The sequence below is a fragment of the Bicyclus anynana genome, chromosome 4 (genome assembly GCF_947172395.1).
Source record: "Bicyclus anynana chromosome 4, ilBicAnyn1.1, whole genome shotgun sequence".
NCBI classification, from domain to species: Eukaryota; Metazoa; Arthropoda; class Insecta; order Lepidoptera; family Nymphalidae; genus Bicyclus; species Bicyclus anynana.
Window position 1 is genome coordinate 10,788,420 of NC_069086.1, and position 18,209 is coordinate 10,806,628.

The 18,209-nt window shown below is 37.5% G+C and overlaps 1 protein-coding gene across 4 annotated transcripts in view; it reads left to right on the forward strand.

Annotated features, from left to right (window-relative positions):
• LOC112043347 (uncharacterized) overlaps positions 1-18,209 on the forward strand; it is a 97,444-nt gene that overhangs the window by 3,108 nt on the left and 76,127 nt on the right. The window contains exon 2 of one of the 4 annotated variants that reach the window (XM_024078727.2): positions 423-958. In XM_024078727.2, coding sequence (XP_023934495.2) covers positions 894-958 — 65 coding nt within the window. In that variant the 5' untranslated portion in view covers positions 423-893. Of the gene's footprint in view, positions 1-422; positions 959-15,058; positions 15,348-18,209 lie in introns of those variants that run through there. The other 3 variants (XM_052881261.1, XM_024078722.2, XM_024078725.2) reach the window with 3 other exon arrangements.

Sequence of the window (18,209 nt, forward strand, 5' to 3'; positions counted from 1 at the left end):
TTTCTTTCTTTTTTTTACAAGTTGACTACAATCTCACCTGATGGTTAGTGATAATGTAATCTAAGATGGAAGCAGGCTAACTTGGAGTTTGATGAAAAATTTAAAATACACACCTCTTTCGGTTAATACATCGTACCGGAACGCTAAATCGCTTGTCAGTACGTTTTTTCCGGTAGGGTGCTACGACCGAAGCCTCCCATTCAGACCTGGATCACTTAAGAAAATCTCAATTGGCCCAGCCGGGGACCGAACCCAGGATCTCCGACTTGTAAATCCACTGCGCATATCACTGCGCCACGGAGCCTGTCTCGACCTACTCGTACCTACTGTTACACTGTTGGATCGTATGAGGCGTGGGTTGACAACTTTGGTAAATGTTCCAAATTTGTTGTTGGTTACAATAAAATGGTTTATTGTTTCAGATCCTACACCAGTTCGATGAATAAAAGACATTGCAAAGGTGGTTAAAAGTGACGGAGTATCGAGTATAACAGCAGGTATCGTGAGGCATTCGGTCTCAGTATCATGTCATAGCGTGTGGTAGCAAACTTACCGTCGGGTGGTGGTGCGGTGGTTAAAACTAGTAATAGTACACTATGGTGAATCTCAGATACCTAGTCGGGGTAGTTAATGACAGCATTGCACGCTGGTAACGGATAGTATCTGAATGTGGATTGAAATGTGGTGTCGCTCCCATTATCTTGAATCCGGTGGTGGTGACGTTGACACTTCGGAGTGCTAATGACAGTGGACCGCAAGCGATTGCGTTAAGTAGCTTTTGTTTGTAAGTGGAAGTTATAAGCGGAGGTTGCTGCGTGGAATGTTGTTCTGTGGTAGTGGCAGTGAGGTGGTGGCGAGCTGGTGACAGTCAGTGATGCTCGTGATGCGGAGGCATGGTGGACGCGGCAGCCGAGCGGGCCGACGCCGCGGGTCATGCAGCTACCTCCAGCTTCACCAAGTAAGGATTGTTATTTGTTTATCGCTATAAAAGTCAAAGGCACTGACGTAGCTCAACGAGTTGCGAAGCTAAATTGACAATAGGCGGGTTGCATAGTTCAAAGAGCCGACGTTTGGGTGCTGGAATGGCGAAGCCACACTTCAAGAGATTCGCAGTAATTTGCTGGATGCAGGCGGTTCAGCATCGTTTTGTTTGGAAGTCCATACAAAAGACCCATGTCCAACAGTGGACGTCCATCGGCTGATATGATGATAAAGCAAAAGAGCGAGTGAGTCACTTGATATCATGACGGTCACCACTTAGCATCGTGGCTAACCGAAGTACACTGGATATCAAATTTCAAGAGTCCCTTGAAAATATTTAAAAAATTACGTTTAATGGACCTACACCACTATCTAACTAAACTGTCCATAGACATCTTCTCTCTTCTAGTCACTATCAGAGACTTTAGTCCATATACTTAGTTGGTCGGCCATTTAATTATCCCTATGTAGTACAAAATGTAATAAAATATTAATTTAATAAAAATTAAAAATGATACTGACATCATCATCATAATATCTAGTCCTTATCCTACTTAAGCGAGGCGATAAAAAATGTCATTCTTTTCCTATCGTCATCGTATCGTCAACTCGTCCGTAACTCCTTTTGCACATATCATCATTCCAGCCATCTCTGCTTTGGCCTTTTCTCCTCTTGTGCCTCTCCAAATGCATGCATGACATGTGACTGACACTACACGCAAAATAAAGTCGCATTCGAGAGCGTTTTTGATTCAAAAGTGGGCTAAAGCCATCATAATCGTCCCAAGCTTTTGTGTACAGAACCCATACAAACGTTTCTTGTTCTCGTACTTAGCTCTTTCGTTAATAACTCACGTCACACGTGTTATCTTTATCGTTAGGTACGATGTAGGTAACTTACCTACCTAATTAGACCTGTAAGTAAATTTTTATACAGTGACATCAACTTAACATTCTCTGGCTGACGTCATTCGCTTTGATAAGTTACAAAAAGACAAAGAGAATCAAATGAATATCAAATTGGCACTCAATAATCTTGACAAGAATTTGTCTGGCAATCATAATTTATAGGGTATTGATTGTATTATTTAGTAGAAAATTGTACGAAATTTCTCTATCATTTATTTATGTCCTTTTTTAATTTTTAACAATGTTAATAAAAAATATAATACAAAACACTATTAGAAATTTATATAAAAAAGTACCTACGTAATTAATGATAGTACACTTCAGTTTCATAAATTTTTTTTACAGGACTTTTTTTTTAATAGGGTCATCTCAATTAAAGAAAAATAGTTATTGCATTCAAAGCTTCTTCTACAAAACAAACAAAACATTATTTATAAAAATAGTATTCAAGTACGTTTGTAATTTATTTTGTATAACTTAACAGAAATCAGATCTTTAAAATCATAATTACAGCAGCTACAGCATTGAAAAAACTGATTCAAGACGGAAAAAATTAAAAAATCCGAAAAAAAAAATATAACTTGGTCACCCTACGGATTTTTTTAAAAAACTATTCAAATTAGTTTTAGATAATTAGGTGGTGTATCCACCATTTTCGTTTTATCCATTAATTATATAATACAGCGTCATTCTCCTATATGTAAGTTTTGAGAACACTTCTAGGATGGCAATATACAAGTTTTGACAAAGATTTAGCTGGGTATCTGAAATTCCAAGATAATTATCTAATTTTGACTAATTTTACTCGATCAAAACCTCTCGGTGTGACCCGCCAACTTTTATTTTAGAGTTATTGAGGTTTAAAGTATTAATAACCTCCTTTTTTTGAAGTCAGTTAAAACGAACGTTAACACGTGACTAGAATAAAGAAAAAGATCAGTCACTTGGCTGATTAGCTAATAGATATTTATTAGCATGAGTTCATATGTCGAATCATCGCTATTGACCGCTGCTATTGCGCCGTTGACCCTGGTGATCTGCAATCGTTCTATTGGTTTAAGCCCTTCCTCTTGGCTACAACAGTACGTAATACCTTTTTTTTATTCTTTACAAGTTTCCCTGTGACTACAATCTCACCTGATGGTAAGTGATGATGCATTCTAAGATGGACGCGGGCTAATTTGTTAGGAGTAGGCTGAAAAACTACACCCCTTTCGGTTTCTGCACGACATCGTACTGGAACGCTAAATCGCTTCGCGGTACGTCTTTATCGGTAGGGTGGTAACTAGCCACTGGCAAAGCCTCCCACCAGCTAGACTTGGACCAATTAAGAAAACCTCAACTGGCCCAGCTGGGGATCGAACCCAGGACCTCCGTCCTGTAAATCCACCGCGCATACCACTGCGCCAACGGAGGTCGTCAAACCTAAACCCTACCTAACGACTTGTTTACTACGATGTTTAAACCGAGGAATTCGCAACCGTCAGTGAGTCCTGAGGCAATAAAATTCCAGAGTTTAATTTACTGCGACTGTGCGACACGACACAACGTTTAATTTCGCGGAAATCTCAACGGTGAATTAGTCAATAACAACTTTAGTTGTAGTGCGTAGTTGTTATTCTATCTAGTGGCATTCTGCTATTATACATTTCCGTATGGGTACTGATGTCGTTATTGCAACTAGTCTGTCGACAAAATGTTGCTGTACGCCCGCACTAGCCACGTCTTGATTCTCCTTCTGTAATCGCTAACGCTACGAAAATTAATAGGAATGACATATGCTATTGATAGGTTGCTCACATACTTTCGATAAATATTGTAATTTCCATACATTTTCTAGTTTTCAAAGTTTTACAAGTTGTGATAACGACGATGAATGCTCAACTTCAAATTACAAAACACCCGCGACTACATCTTTATGGAATTCGATTTATTTTGGATATTTTTTTCTCCGTAATGTAGTAGACTTTCACTCTGTTTAGGTACTATAAAATATTCTATCAAGCTACGAGTATCTTAGGCTTAACTCAGACGCACCAATTTCAGTCCACTTTATGTCTGATGATTTATGTCGAAGTTAGTTGAATTATCAAGGTTTACACAAAGACAGCCCTAAGCCGTCCGATCTGAAAGTTCCTTTAACCGTTTTGAAAAATCGCAGAAAATAATTCTTGCGCCTCGTTTTAGATTTGTTCGCGATACAATATCGATATTCTGGAACGACGATTTTATAGCTCGTCTGTGTGAACTTCGAATTCACCTCTGTCTCTCTACACTATACTATTATTCTATAGTATCGAGTTCGACAGAAAGATATTCAGTTTAAACTTACACGTCGATTTATAAAATGTTTATAAAATATAGCTAGATATAAAATGTTTACAATAATCGCAACAACCGTATTTCAAACAACTTTCGAAAGACTAATTTGTGAAAGGTTACAAAGTCAACCCAAATCAACCCTTAACATGTAGGTATCGCCTGGATTCTATCTACGGTGAAGGAAGGGTTAGGAGTAGGATTCGGAGCGGGAGCGGATGGGTTCTAAAGTACCTTTATGTCTAGGTCCGAGTGAGCAACCCCCAGATGGACGCTATCGAATAAATTAACTTATTCCCTCTGAACACCTTTCGTTGTTCCAAAGTGGGCGGCAAGTAGCTCGTCTGAAACAGTTCTCTAGTATCTTGTACATATGTATTCTGTGGTTATGCCTCAATCTACATGATGCACCAAACAAAACCCGTTAGTGCGAGTACTTTTAGGCGATTCCATGTATCCTAACTCCTACGATTGTACATTGTACCTCTATGTCGCTTTGCTTTACGTACTAGACACCCTATGCCCGCGTGAAATATAGTTTGTCACAAACCTCTAGGGAACCTTGGATTTTTCCTAGAGGAAAAGTAGCCTGTGTTAATCCAGAGTAAAATGAATTTCCTATCCAAATTTCAGCTAAATAGGCTTAGTAGTTGCGGCGTTAAAGAGTAACAAACATCCAAATAAAAATCCAAACAAACATCCATGCAAACTTTCGCGTTTATAATTTTAGTAGGATTACGAACTTTATTTCTGAAGAATGTGTTACTACGTACTTCTAGTACGTATGCAAAAGCATCTAGTCTGCTATATTGTACCGAATAGACATAAGACACAGGACAAATAACCCAGAACAAAATGTCCCTAGTGTGGTCCTACGCTTATTCAATAAAATGCCAGCGTAAAATGCGTAGATGCCATCCAATCTATGTCCCATTCTGTTATTGTCTCCTTTGACTGCATCATCATAAGTTGCGTCGAGCGAATTGTTTGATTACATGTAAGCCGAGCCGGGCACGCAATATGAGTTCGTTAATGAGAGTACCGATACGTCTCGTCACGGTTGTTATCAGTAGGGCTACCAACCATACCATAATTATAATATATTTGAGGTCTGCGTACTATATACTGTTGAAGAAATACATAATATATACTTAGTACACAAAATTTTCGACATACTATGCAATCGCGTTTATACTATTACATTGTATGTCGAACTTGTCTAAATCTTACTGTGTTCCGAATCCGAACTTTAACCGGATAAATTAATATAAATAAATTGATTTTCGTTCATTTAAAATTAATCGTGATAAAGCATGAGATAGATACTCTTATTTTAGACAAATAATCTTAAAAATGCAACAAGTGTAAAATAAATATAGTTTTTATAATAAACGTCTATCTTTTTGCATTTACACAAAATACTATATGTCGTAGAAATGCGTAGAGCCATTAATAAAAATATGGACAGAACCGCTGACCTAACCTAGGTCATCGGCTCTGCCAATTACAATAGGTATGCTATGCTTAACCTCACTAATCGCTTACACAATACTACTCTTAATTTTACTATTTTACCCTGGTAGTTGTGGTAGAGGAAGTACATCGAGCAAGTCCCAGGACTTGTGACCATTGGGTGTGGTTTAAAGGCGCCTTTTAATACTAGTAAACACTCACCAACCCTGCCCGACATGCTCTCCATGCCCACAGTAAACAATTTAAGATCAATAATTACTTCATCACGAAACATTATCGAACAAAATCACTAACGCGACAAGCAGCATGACGCCTCAAGCTGCTCAACAAAGAATTGAACCAATTAATAGCCCAAGTCACTAATCACTTTCCTTTTCTTAATAACACTACTTAACACTTCACTATTTCACTATACTTAACAAGTAGAAGACGATTATTCCATCTTAAAAACGCGATTAGAACTGAATTACTAAATCAGCAGACTACGGAGACAGACGGAGGCAGGATGCCTCACTAGAGTGAATACACAGTGACGGTATACGCGTACGCGCCATTTGGGACGCGATGCCATTGGATGAGAGTTACGTGATCTCCTATTGGTCGATCGCCGCCACGTTCGTTATGGTGGTAACGTTTTACAATCTTAATTACTTCAAGAGTAAATAATCAAAACCTAATTACATGAAAACTTGATTCTAAATTTATTAAATTAATTAACGTAGATTTTGCTGACCATTACGACAGCAAAATCTCAACACAGAACTTAAAGAGTTTCTTTTCTACTGCTGTCAACTGTCATCATTACTTGAGAGACCAATTATTAATCAAATCAAAACGGAACAGTATTTTGACTGCAAAATGATCAGACCACTAGATAACAAGTCGATTCGAAATAACCACAGAGCAAACATGACAACTATTAGGGCTGAGGCCATAGAGCCTTCAGTGAGCCAAGCTTCCCCGGCGACACGGCCATACTGACGTGCGGTGCGTGCTCTGCAGCGCCTCCAGTTCTTTTCTGTAAAAAAAAAAAAAAAAAAATCTGAAGCTAGGTACTTTCACAATTAACCTAGGCTTTGTTTGAATCTAGAAACTTGTGTTTTTCGAATAGTTAGTTACCTTAAACAAGGCTTAACTTTCTAATTATTTTTTTATCTAAAATTAAAATGTTTAGTTATCTTAGACAAGGCTGAACTATAAGAAGTGTGACAACACAAACTTGCTATGAATGTTGAGAAAGAGAATATTCATAAGTTTATTTCATATTGACACTGCTTACTACACGCGACAACAGCTAATGATTCATATGTACACTGCTCGCTCCACGCGACAACAGATAATAATAATTTATATTGACACTGCTCGCTCCACGCGACAACAGACAAATATTATAATTATAAAATAAGTAAGTATGTTGTGTTTTAAGTGTACACGTAGACACTGCTCATAATTTTCATATGAATACAGTTATAACGTGGTGTGTAGTATAGGTAGGGAATCAGGTGAGATAGATCCACGTAGAAGGCTCTAGGGGAGTTTGGGAAGGTCGATGCTGTGGTGCTAAGCGGTTATCTAGCGCCGTGGTCCACAGGGGATAGACAAGGTTGGTCGTTATACAAGGCACCTCAGGCCAACGACATCTTTTAATGGTCGCTGATCGGCTCCATACGCCAACGACATATTGTGAGTGCCACATAGCATCTTTTGGTGGTCGCTGGTCGGCTCCATACGCCAACGACATCTTTTGAGTGCCACATGGCATCTTTTATTAGTTATAAACGACTCCACGCCGCCAATAAGTAAAATTATAAATATTCTCATTACTCTTTCTTTTAAAGTGTTTGTGATGATGTTTGTGTAAATGTTAAAATAATCGAAACTATATTCACCGGGAATAAATAGTCCACGCAGTGGTCGATGTAGTAGACGACACATGCAGCACGCCAGCTCCAGCGGTCGCAATAGCCGCAGGCTGCAGCAACTGAAGAAATAGTAGCGGGCTGCGCGGCTGTAGTGGCGTTAGACGTTTGACACCGTTGATACCAGAGGCGGTACGGCCGCCAGAAGATCACCAGGGCAAGCAGGTCGCCTCAATTGGTTATCTGTGACCCTGCAGGGCCTCCAATGACGACCAGATACCGCTCTTGAGCACTCTGTGTACTTCACTATAAGGATTGCTAAACAAAGGTGAAGCGACGTTTGGTTGTTTTTAATTAAAACCAAGTAGTCTACTTACTAATAGTGGTTTTTTTTTACCACCGCCTCGGCCATTCTACTTTGGATGTAAACATGCAGGGCTTCTATATCGATGACCCTACTGTCAAAGTCAACTAGATTAAGAAGTTTAGGTACTACACAATTTTGACTACATACAAGAAGTGTTAACGAAGCTATACCAAATATTGTATGTACTTCACAGTAAAAAGAGCATTGCAAATAACCAAAGATAGTATTTCGTTACCTGGAGTCACTATGTGTAGTTCGTTGCAATGCCTGTCACAATAACTCTTAGAAGCTTCTGAGGAATGGTCTTCCATCATCAATAATTTATTTTGGGGATGTAAAGAGGCGGAGAAATTGTTAAAGTAAACCCTTGGTGCAGTCTGAATAAAATGAAAAGTAAGAGACGCAATCTAACTTGGAAAAATGCCGTACGCCACGTAAACGCAATATCTATTTTGAAATTATCGGTAAAAGATTCGCACACTCGGCTCAAACCGTCGCGGTTTTTAACTAAAAGTACTCGACTCGCAAACGCATAACGGTTGCAAACGATAAATTTTAAAAGTAACGTAATAAGTTTGCAACATAATGAACATTTCTCAATTTTTTTTTTTTTCTTTTTTCTTTTTCTTTTTCTTTTCTTTTCTCTTTGTCTTTTACGTTATTACATTATTTATTTGGATGCGATATGGCGACACGGGCATCACGGCAACCATTGCCGATTCAACTATATTGACGCATCAATATTAAATTGTCAAGACTATTTTACGGTTTTAAGTCCAACTTAGTTACCACAAGAAAAACTGAGGGTAGTTATCAAATAAAATTAATTTCATCAGGGATTTCACAAATTACAAATTAAGTTGCACTTTCATTGTCAATGTCAGGATTTGGTACAGATTGACCGGCAGAAAGGGATCGCTGGAGCGATCCCACTTCTGATGTCGTAGAAATGCGTAGAGCCATTAATAAAAATATGGACAGAACCGCTGACCTAACCTAGGTCATCGGCTCTGCCAATTACAATAGGTATGCTATGCTTAACCTCACTAATCGCTTACACAATACTACTCTTAATTTTACTATTTTACCCTGGTAGTTGTGGTAGAGGAAGTACATCGAGCAAGTCCCAGGACTTGTGACCATTGGGTGTGGTTTAAAGGCGCCTTTTAATACTAGTAAACACTCACCAACCCTGCCCGACATGCTCTCCATGCCCACAGTAAACAATTTAAGATCAATAATTACTTCATCACGAAACATTATCGAACAAAATCACTAACGCGACAAGCAGCATGACGCCTCAAGCTGCTCAACAAAGAATTGAACCAATTAATAGCCCAAGTCACTAATCACTTTCCTTTTCTTAATAACACTACTTAACACTTCACTATTTCACTATACTTAACAAGTAGAAGACGATTATTCCATCTTTTTTATATACATTCTTTTTATAGCTTATTCAAAAAATTCTATATTTTTTTCAAAAGGTGTTGGCAACCCTAGTTATCAGGGCCGTGGGCGCCGGTGTGCCGTACTGATGTTGTTTGCGCGTGTGTGCGCCGATAGTAACGCTTCCAGGAAACACGGGCGGATTTCTCGGAACCGATTGAATGTCGCGCGCGTTTTCAGCAATGAATGGCGTGAAAGACGCTCGCAGAACGCTGAATTTCGTTGAACGCTGAAATGTGGACTGTTTGCGCAACGGAGTCGCTATCTTATCTGCCCCTCTGTACATCAGTTTATTATTATTACCAAACTTCGCCCTCGGTTACATTTTGTTTGCTAATTCTATTTACTTGCAGTTATATTTAAAAAAAATATATTGTCTCTGTCGTTCTCTACGTAGAGAAATTACTTTCGTGGTCTCATTTCGAACATTACTGTGTAAATGGTTTTCAGTTTGAACTGGAGAAAAAGTAATCAAATGTAATTGTTTAAAAGTCATGAATCGTGACGGAAAAGAAAACAATAAAAAGTTATAGTGTTCGTTTTCCGTATAGTATAAATAAACGTCTATAAAAATCTGCATTTTAACACTGTTACGCTTTTGGAGATTTTTAAATATGGGTCAAGATTTACAATGACGTACGTTGGAGCAAAACGAGTGCGTTTAATCGTGTATTTTATGGTTTTTCGAAAACCGCAAAACACCCTTTTTAACCAAAGTAAATCTCTCCTTTTCTTACAAAATATAGTAATTATTTAGAAAGAAATAACTAGACAGGAAATAATCAAGTTATTAAACAAAAATAAACATTTCCTATTAGATCGATGATACAGACCTGTAGTTTTAACTATAAAGTCGAACCATTCAGTTAAATCATCAGTGTGTAGGCAAAACTGACAATTGACTGCACAGTTAAAATTGATTTAACTGCACAGTTAAAACTGATGATCTGTAGCCCGCTATATTTTTAATTTCTAGTAGTACTAGATAAGCAAACTTTACAAAACTCAATTTGCAAATTCAATAGAAAAATAATTAATAATGTTCGGTTACAGTATGTGCTAATTGAAAAATTATACGTACATGTAGCTATGATAATTTCGTCGGGAATTTTCTCGGTACAGCTTCAATCTGATATCCGAAACAGTGGAAGAGCTACTATAGACAAGCGACATTGCAAAAGAGCTTTATTAACTAACCCGGTACTTTATTAAATACATTTGTGTTTATTTTTGTTGCTCGACGATTTGATACTTGTGTGATCTCACCTGATGTTTAGTAATAATGCAGTCTACTAGATAGCAGAATGACTTCTTGATCTTATTCTCTTGGTATCCTCTCTCCTTTAAAGGAGGCCTAACCCTGTAGGTCGTTAAGTTAGGCTTATAATAACGATACCCTTGATTTATGACTAGTACACAAGACATTTTGGCGGTACTTCTTTTGTCGAAAGGGTGGAAGCCTACCAAAGCATCATATCTGAATAAATTGAAAAATGGAAATCCTAAATTAGCCCGATATTTACGCACTAGCGGACGTCTGCTGCTCCGTGCACTATTCTGCTTTTCACAAATTCCGAACACAGAACAGAACTTAAAACTGACGCCATGTTTCGCGGGATAAAAAGTGCCATGTTTCGCGGGATAAAAAGTAGCATAATGTTCTACTCCAAGGTTCTATTTGTTACTGTACCAATACATCTAAATCGGTTTCGCGGTTTAATTATGAAATGATAACAGACAGACCGCTGGACAGACCTACTTCCAGATTTGTATGGAGTATAGAAGGCCGTGATAGCCCAGTGGATATGGCCTCTGCCTCCGATTCCGGAGTGTGAGGGCTCGAATCCGGTCCGAGGCATGCACCTCGCAACTTTTCGGTTGTGTGCATTTTAAGAAATTAAATGCTCTGCGTGTCTGAAGTCTGCCATTGGGCCAGCGTGGTGGACTATTGGCCTAACCCTTCTAGGTCTGAAAGGAGACACGAGCTACATTATTACTCGTACCTGCGTAGAGTTTGAGGAAATCGTCACTGTCGGAAGAACGATCACATACTGCCGTGCGAATGATCTTAAAGTATTTTTTTTTTCAATTTCTGCAATGCCGGATTAAGTATAGCTTGCTGTCATCGAAATTATTGTAATCGGGTTTTTGTCATCGACTAATATGGGCTTCCGGAAAGTCACACCTGTTGCGAGTTGCGAAGAGTCAAGGCCGAGCACATTTCTGAACTATCGGACGTTCCAACTCGCGTTTTTGCTCTTTAATTAACATCCTTTGTAAAATCATTAAGGATTGATAGTTACTGGTTACCAAAAACCGGAATTGATTCTATCGACACATCTAATTGCACGATAGCGTCGGCTGTTCTAAAAGCCAGAGATATAACGATACCTCTTTTTAATAAGGCTGTAAGTTTGTCAAAAAATTACGTTTAGCTGTCTAACACCTGTCCAACTGAACAGTCGAACTGTTCAATTGAGTTGTCCTTGTTTAGTGTCTTTGCTAATGATTTTGATTGAAATTTCCATTAAGATAAAACTGCACAGTTAAAATTGAAAGTCTGTCTATAGGCCTTTTATTCTTAACTGCAGACCAATGGTTATGTGAAATTATGACTTTAACTTAATTTTTGTCGAAAATCTGTCAAAATGTCTTGTATAAGTTGCTGTTAAATGAACTGAATAAACATGCACAGAATCCTAAGTTTAGAGGAAGTGATACAAATTTAGCTTTTAAGATTTGTCCCATACCACAGAATACGTATTACACCACCAGTACACCATACTAAAAGGTATTGAGATTTAATATGAAAACTCTTACTTAATTTACACTTTTATGACAATACAATATTAAATACAAGCCCCTGTATTTTGTGTGTTTGCTTAGGATCCCGTTATCATTGTCCGGTATTGTACTTTGTTAAAAGTTTGAACTATTTATGATTTAATCAAAATGAAATTTCCCCCTCGTTTGAACTTTGTGCTCCTATAAATCAAATCGAATCAAATTGATTGGTGCGTAATACATTTTGGCTGTTCATTGGCCAATGATAACAATTTATTGTTGGTTGTTTGTCAAACATATTTCAATATAGATTTGTAATAAGATTTTTTATAGAACTTGTCGACCTTATTACAAATGGCCCGCGGTTTCACCCGCGTAGTTCGTGTTTCCGTTAGAATATGTAGCTTGTTTGTGACTCTTGCGAATAACGTGGCTTTCTGTTGGTAAAATAAATTTTCAAAATTATACAAGTTAGGGAATATTCTTACTTATTTGAATTTAATATTAACGAACAAAGTTAATTAATTTTCAAGTAAACACTTACGAGTACGTCGAAAATTTATTGTAACATTTAGCTTCATTAATTTATAATGTATTGTTAACAAATACATGTGGCAAGCGCAAATTAGCTAACACCCAAGATTGAAATCCACGTCGAGTTCGGTTCTAAAGTAAAAAGCATTGTAAATAAGCAAGTGGATAGTTGTCAAACATTCGAGTGCGAAGGCTGTCCGCTTCTTGCGCGGCTCGCTATATTCGTCGGTGACGGTGCGCGAGGGGCCTGGGGTGGGGCGGGGACTATTTTCGTCTGGCGGCCACGTTTGGAAAATGCGCGGTGACGTCACGATCCTCTACGGCGATGGCATCATCGGGCGCCCGCGACACGCACAACGGCACAAGCGAGTTGCCAAAATATCGCACTCAGCTCCCCGCGATCAACTTTATTTTGGTCATTGTTCCCGACGCGGAGTTGCCACACGCGATGTTTTCGATGTATACGTTTCGATGATGAATGCACTTTTTGAAACACGATCAATGTTATCGTATTATGTTTAGCGTGTTCAGGGGCTATCCGTAACATGATCCCGCTTCCGCTTTGTGTCGTGTTATTTGATTGCGTATGCTCTATGTAGCTAAATAATAGAATTCTTCTTTTTAGAGTCGGGTATTTAGAGTCAAACATAAGTACTTACATTTGCTACTTTCTTCAAATATGTGAATATAAGCAGACGTTACTATCCAGGAGTTTGACGGCCTCCGTGGCGCAGTGGTATGCGCGGTGAATTTACAAAACGGAGGTCCTAGGTTCGATCCCCGGCTGGGCAGATTGAGAATTTCTTAATTGGTTCAGGTCTGGCTGGTAGGAGGCTTCGGCCGTGGCTAGTTACCACCCTACCGGTAAAGACGTAGCGCCAAGCGATTTAGCGTTCTGGTACGATGCCGTGTAGAAACCGAAAGGGGTGTGGATTCTCATCCTCCTCCTAACAAGTTAGCCCGCTTCCATATTAGGCTGTATCATCACTTACCATCAAGGGCTAACTTGTAAAGAATAAAAAAAAGTTCATTATACACCTACATACCTACGTTCTCGTTCAATGAAATTGCAAAAGAAAACTGCATTGTATCAATATACCCTGACTGAGTTTTCTTTACCACAGCTATTACTACAACGTACAGAGTGTCATATTTTTTTTAGAAATTGGCTATTTTTTCTTTTGATTTAACAAATTTTTAGCTTAACTCGTCTTTATTTCTGCTCAATACCCGTGAAAATGAAATATATTTGAGAAACCTAATATTAAATGTTTATTGCAATTAATGAGTAGGTATATTTACAAGACATTTAAATATTATGATGACCAAATAAATTACTTACTGGAGGAATGGTCTAATCTTGAAGACGTCTTATCATGTTGATCGATATGTGGAAAACTTGTACATCGCATGACTCTACATTGACGAATATTTTCTACCCATTATTGTCGCTTATTTGGTGATATTAACTAAAAAGTTCATCTGATATATAAAATTCTCGTTTCGCGGTGTTTGTTACTAAACCGCTAACCGAAACGGCTGGACCGATTTGTATGAAATTTGTTGTGCATATCAGGTAAATTTGAGAGTAGGGCAATGTCTATTTTTTCATACGCCTAAAATAATGTAAATATGCCAAAACAACGTTTGTTTATCTCGATAACAAAAAAGGTCCTAAATCAAGGAAAAATATTAATATATGTAACGCAATAAATGTCTTATTGCGTACATACATAAATCCAAAGATTGTGTCATCATAGTTAATATTCACCTGAAGTACTATGTAATATGTTCATTCTTTTGTCAATCAACTTTTGTTTGGTTCCAAACACAGTACAAACATCATTCGAACTAGGTGTCAAGTTAACCTGCACGAGCTGTATGTATAAGTACCTAATGCAGATAGCTAAGTGTGATAAAATAATAATGAATGTTTACAACAATAAAATGTAAAGAAACAATTTTTTTGGGTTTATTTAAACACAATATTTAATCTTGGTAGTTACCTACCTAGTTAATTATATTACAAAACAAACTCGAATAAATATAAGAGATTCACATTTCCACCGACAGCCTTGTAATTGATAAGTGATTTTAACTTGTAGTTTGTACTAAATTGTTTACATCATACAGTAATATAACTATAAAGGTACATTTGTGTACTTTACGAGTGAAACGAGGAGGTATATAATGTACCTGTTATCAGTGTCGAGCAACGGAGCCAGCACTGCACGCCCTGTACCAAGCGATTGTTGTGTCAAACGATACAATATTTTAAGTGATTTAAGTATGCAAAGTTGCGATAAAGTAACGATGTCAGTGTTGTTAGATGTTTCGTGGTAGGAGGCATAGGGTCGGGCACGCGCTATCGTTCGTCAGTCAGCAGTGCTGCGCGACCGCCGCGGCCGCGTGGTACAGTCTCCTACTAACAAGCGTTAATTTAGCAGTCACGTCAGTTTATTTACAGTGACGTTGTGTGAACTATACGATCAGTGCTAACTGTTGCCGGTGGAAGGTTGCCATTGAGTACACAAGTGAACAAAACACGAGTACGGTGTCCTGCGCTAAGCGTTGGTCCTCGTCTCCCGGACGTTATCGAACTCCTATACTGGGATATGTAAATCGTAGAATCGTGTCGTGCTATGTACATAACACATTTTATGGGATGTAATGTAAGTGTTGAACGTTGCAAAATCTGCAGTAGTTTTTTTATATTAAACGTTTCGTTTTGCCCTTTGAAAATCTATTGGTTTAACGCTCGCAATGCAACTTCCTTCAATATGATGTATGCGCCAACATAAAGTACTGATTCATGAAATTATTATTAACTAGCTGACGCCCCACGGTTTCATCCGTGTAGTTCCCGTTCCCGTGAGAATATGGGGATAAAATATAGCCTATGACACTCACAAATAATGTGGTTTTCTAGTGGTAAAAGAATTTTCAAAATCGGTTCAGTAGTTCCAGAGATTATCCCCTACATTAACACAAACTTTATCTAATATTGATGTCCATTTACTACTTGTTTTTGATAGGTATTGGCATAGTGATATGCCGACTCGTATTCATGATTGTACACCGAATATTTGAATGACATTTTAGAGATCCGTAGTCAAACTATACATACATTTTATCATGCTGAAAGTTCAGTTCAATATACTTGAATTGTATTTAGTAATCTTTGGAAAATGATTACTAAATACAATTCAAATTCGGTTCATTTGGTTTACTGTTTGGTAACGGTATGTTAAAATGTAGACGTACATATTACAGAACCCAACTTTGTCCGTGTTCTATGACACTCTTGATCACTTTTTTTCTGTCTGGACGCGATTTCTAGTTTTTGTGTAGTTGATAGATATGCTGTATGGAATCTAATAATTCACGTTTTTATTTATGACATCTTCGCGCCAGAATTTTTCGTTGGCCGGTATATTCAATTTTTTACATCCGTGATCGGCGCCACAGTGTTTTATCAGCTTTATATTATGTATGTATACCTATTTAGATTAAGATTTGATGATCTCAATAGCGGAATTATTCAGTTCAAGGTATATCTGTTGGTCACTTTCATTAAATTTCAATAGACTCTTAATCTGTTGCTGAGTTTCTTAGTAGCGTTGTTATTGGACCAAAATGTCTATCACAAAATTGTACAAAGACATATCTTGACATGCAGCTTTACTTTTGTTATTTTCCATCAGTTCTCTTAATCTATTATCGCAGTTTTTTTTCGTCAATTTAATTTCGAACGACTTTTCAAAGATGTCGAAGATCAGTTCAGAGGCTTATTAGAAATTCCGCTTTCTACGTTCTTCTAGATCCAGGTCTCTACTCTGACACAGCTCCTGCGGTCGCCCCAGGGAGGCTGGTGCGGTCCCATTAAGTAGCATATAGGAAATGGAAGCTTATTTTTAATCGACTTCAAAAAAGGAGGAGGTTCTCAATTCGACTCGTATATATTTTTGTTTTTAATGTTTGTTACCTCATAACTTCGTCATTTCTTAACCAATTTTAATTTTTTTGTTTGTTTGTGCAAAAATGTCCACCGGTGCTTACTGGTGGATATCACACAGTAAGTAAATGACATTTTGTCAATTGATTTGATGTCTATTTTAATAGGTTGATAACAAAGACCAAAATAGTGAATAGACCAGCTGTTGATTCGAAGCCGCACAGGCTAACTACTTTACCAATGAGTCAGATTTAATGTTATTGTTATCACGTTGGTATAATTTCAAATAATGTTTTTAATTAAAAAGAATTTTCCGGTTAACATCGTCACTGTGACTTACTCGTACATGCTTACGTTAGTAGGTTATTTGTTAGTCGACTAATCCTTTTGTTGAATAGTCTGAAATTACTCACTATAACTGCCTAAGTTTTTACGTCAGTAAAATTATATTGTAAAAGTCTTGCTTTTCTTAGAACATTATTCTATGCTTGTATGTAATAGATATTGACGATTACACCTGACGTAAACATTGTAAAATCTCTCGATTTCATACATTGACGTTATCTCGAGAAAATTATCTCTTAGTTATCTACTACTGCATATTGCAAACAATAATTTGTTCTATATTAGCAACCTGTTGCAGTACTGAATGCGTTCTTTTATAACTGGGACTCTTAGATTCGGTTCGCACTCTTAGATTCGTTTCGCTCAAGCATATTTGGGTGACTATACTTTGTTTGTAGTCTGGTCCAGTAGTAAACTCAATCACAAGATGTAAGGTTGAAGACGACATGAAGTAGTAGTAAGTTCTTCGTCGAGTATGTAGACACACAGGTTCTGCTAGTTTGTCGATTGCATCCACTTATAATGTAGGGTACCTGTACCTAAAATAAGTACTTAAGTACAACAAATGATGTCACAGCGACGGACATGAGCGACGGACTCATCACCGAGGGGTGGTGGTTCAATCCTCACCCCGTTGGTCTATTGTCGTACCGACTCCAAGCACAGTCTTTCCCGACTAGTTGGAGGGGAATGGAAATATTGGTCATATTATAAAAAATATGGCAAATATTCTTTATTAAAAAAAAAAAAAATAAGGGGGTGTTTATATGACGAGAATTATTATTTTGTTTATTTTTGTTGAAAACTTACATACATATATACTTACATATTATTATATTGTTTTATAAGTGTTTGAAAAAAGTAATTGTTAGATTGTAATAATTCTACTCCTACTTACATTTCTCGTTCTCATTAAGAGTTGAGATAATATTATAATACTACTTGATTGATGCCTGTACTATAAAAGTGTTAGCTGGTTTTCGTTAACTTTATATCAATATTATGTTGTTTTGACCATGGGATCATATGCCTTATTTAACGTTTAACATGTAGGCAGATATGTGGTTTTGCGTGGCAAATATAGAACTAAAAGGACCTACTCTACGCCCACTAATTCGTTAGAATCGCAAAAAATATTTCGAACTCAATGCCAAAGCTGAATTTTAATTTATTGAGTAACAGGATGTTATAGTAATGTCACATTCTTGGATTGTGTGCTTTATCATATCGGAGA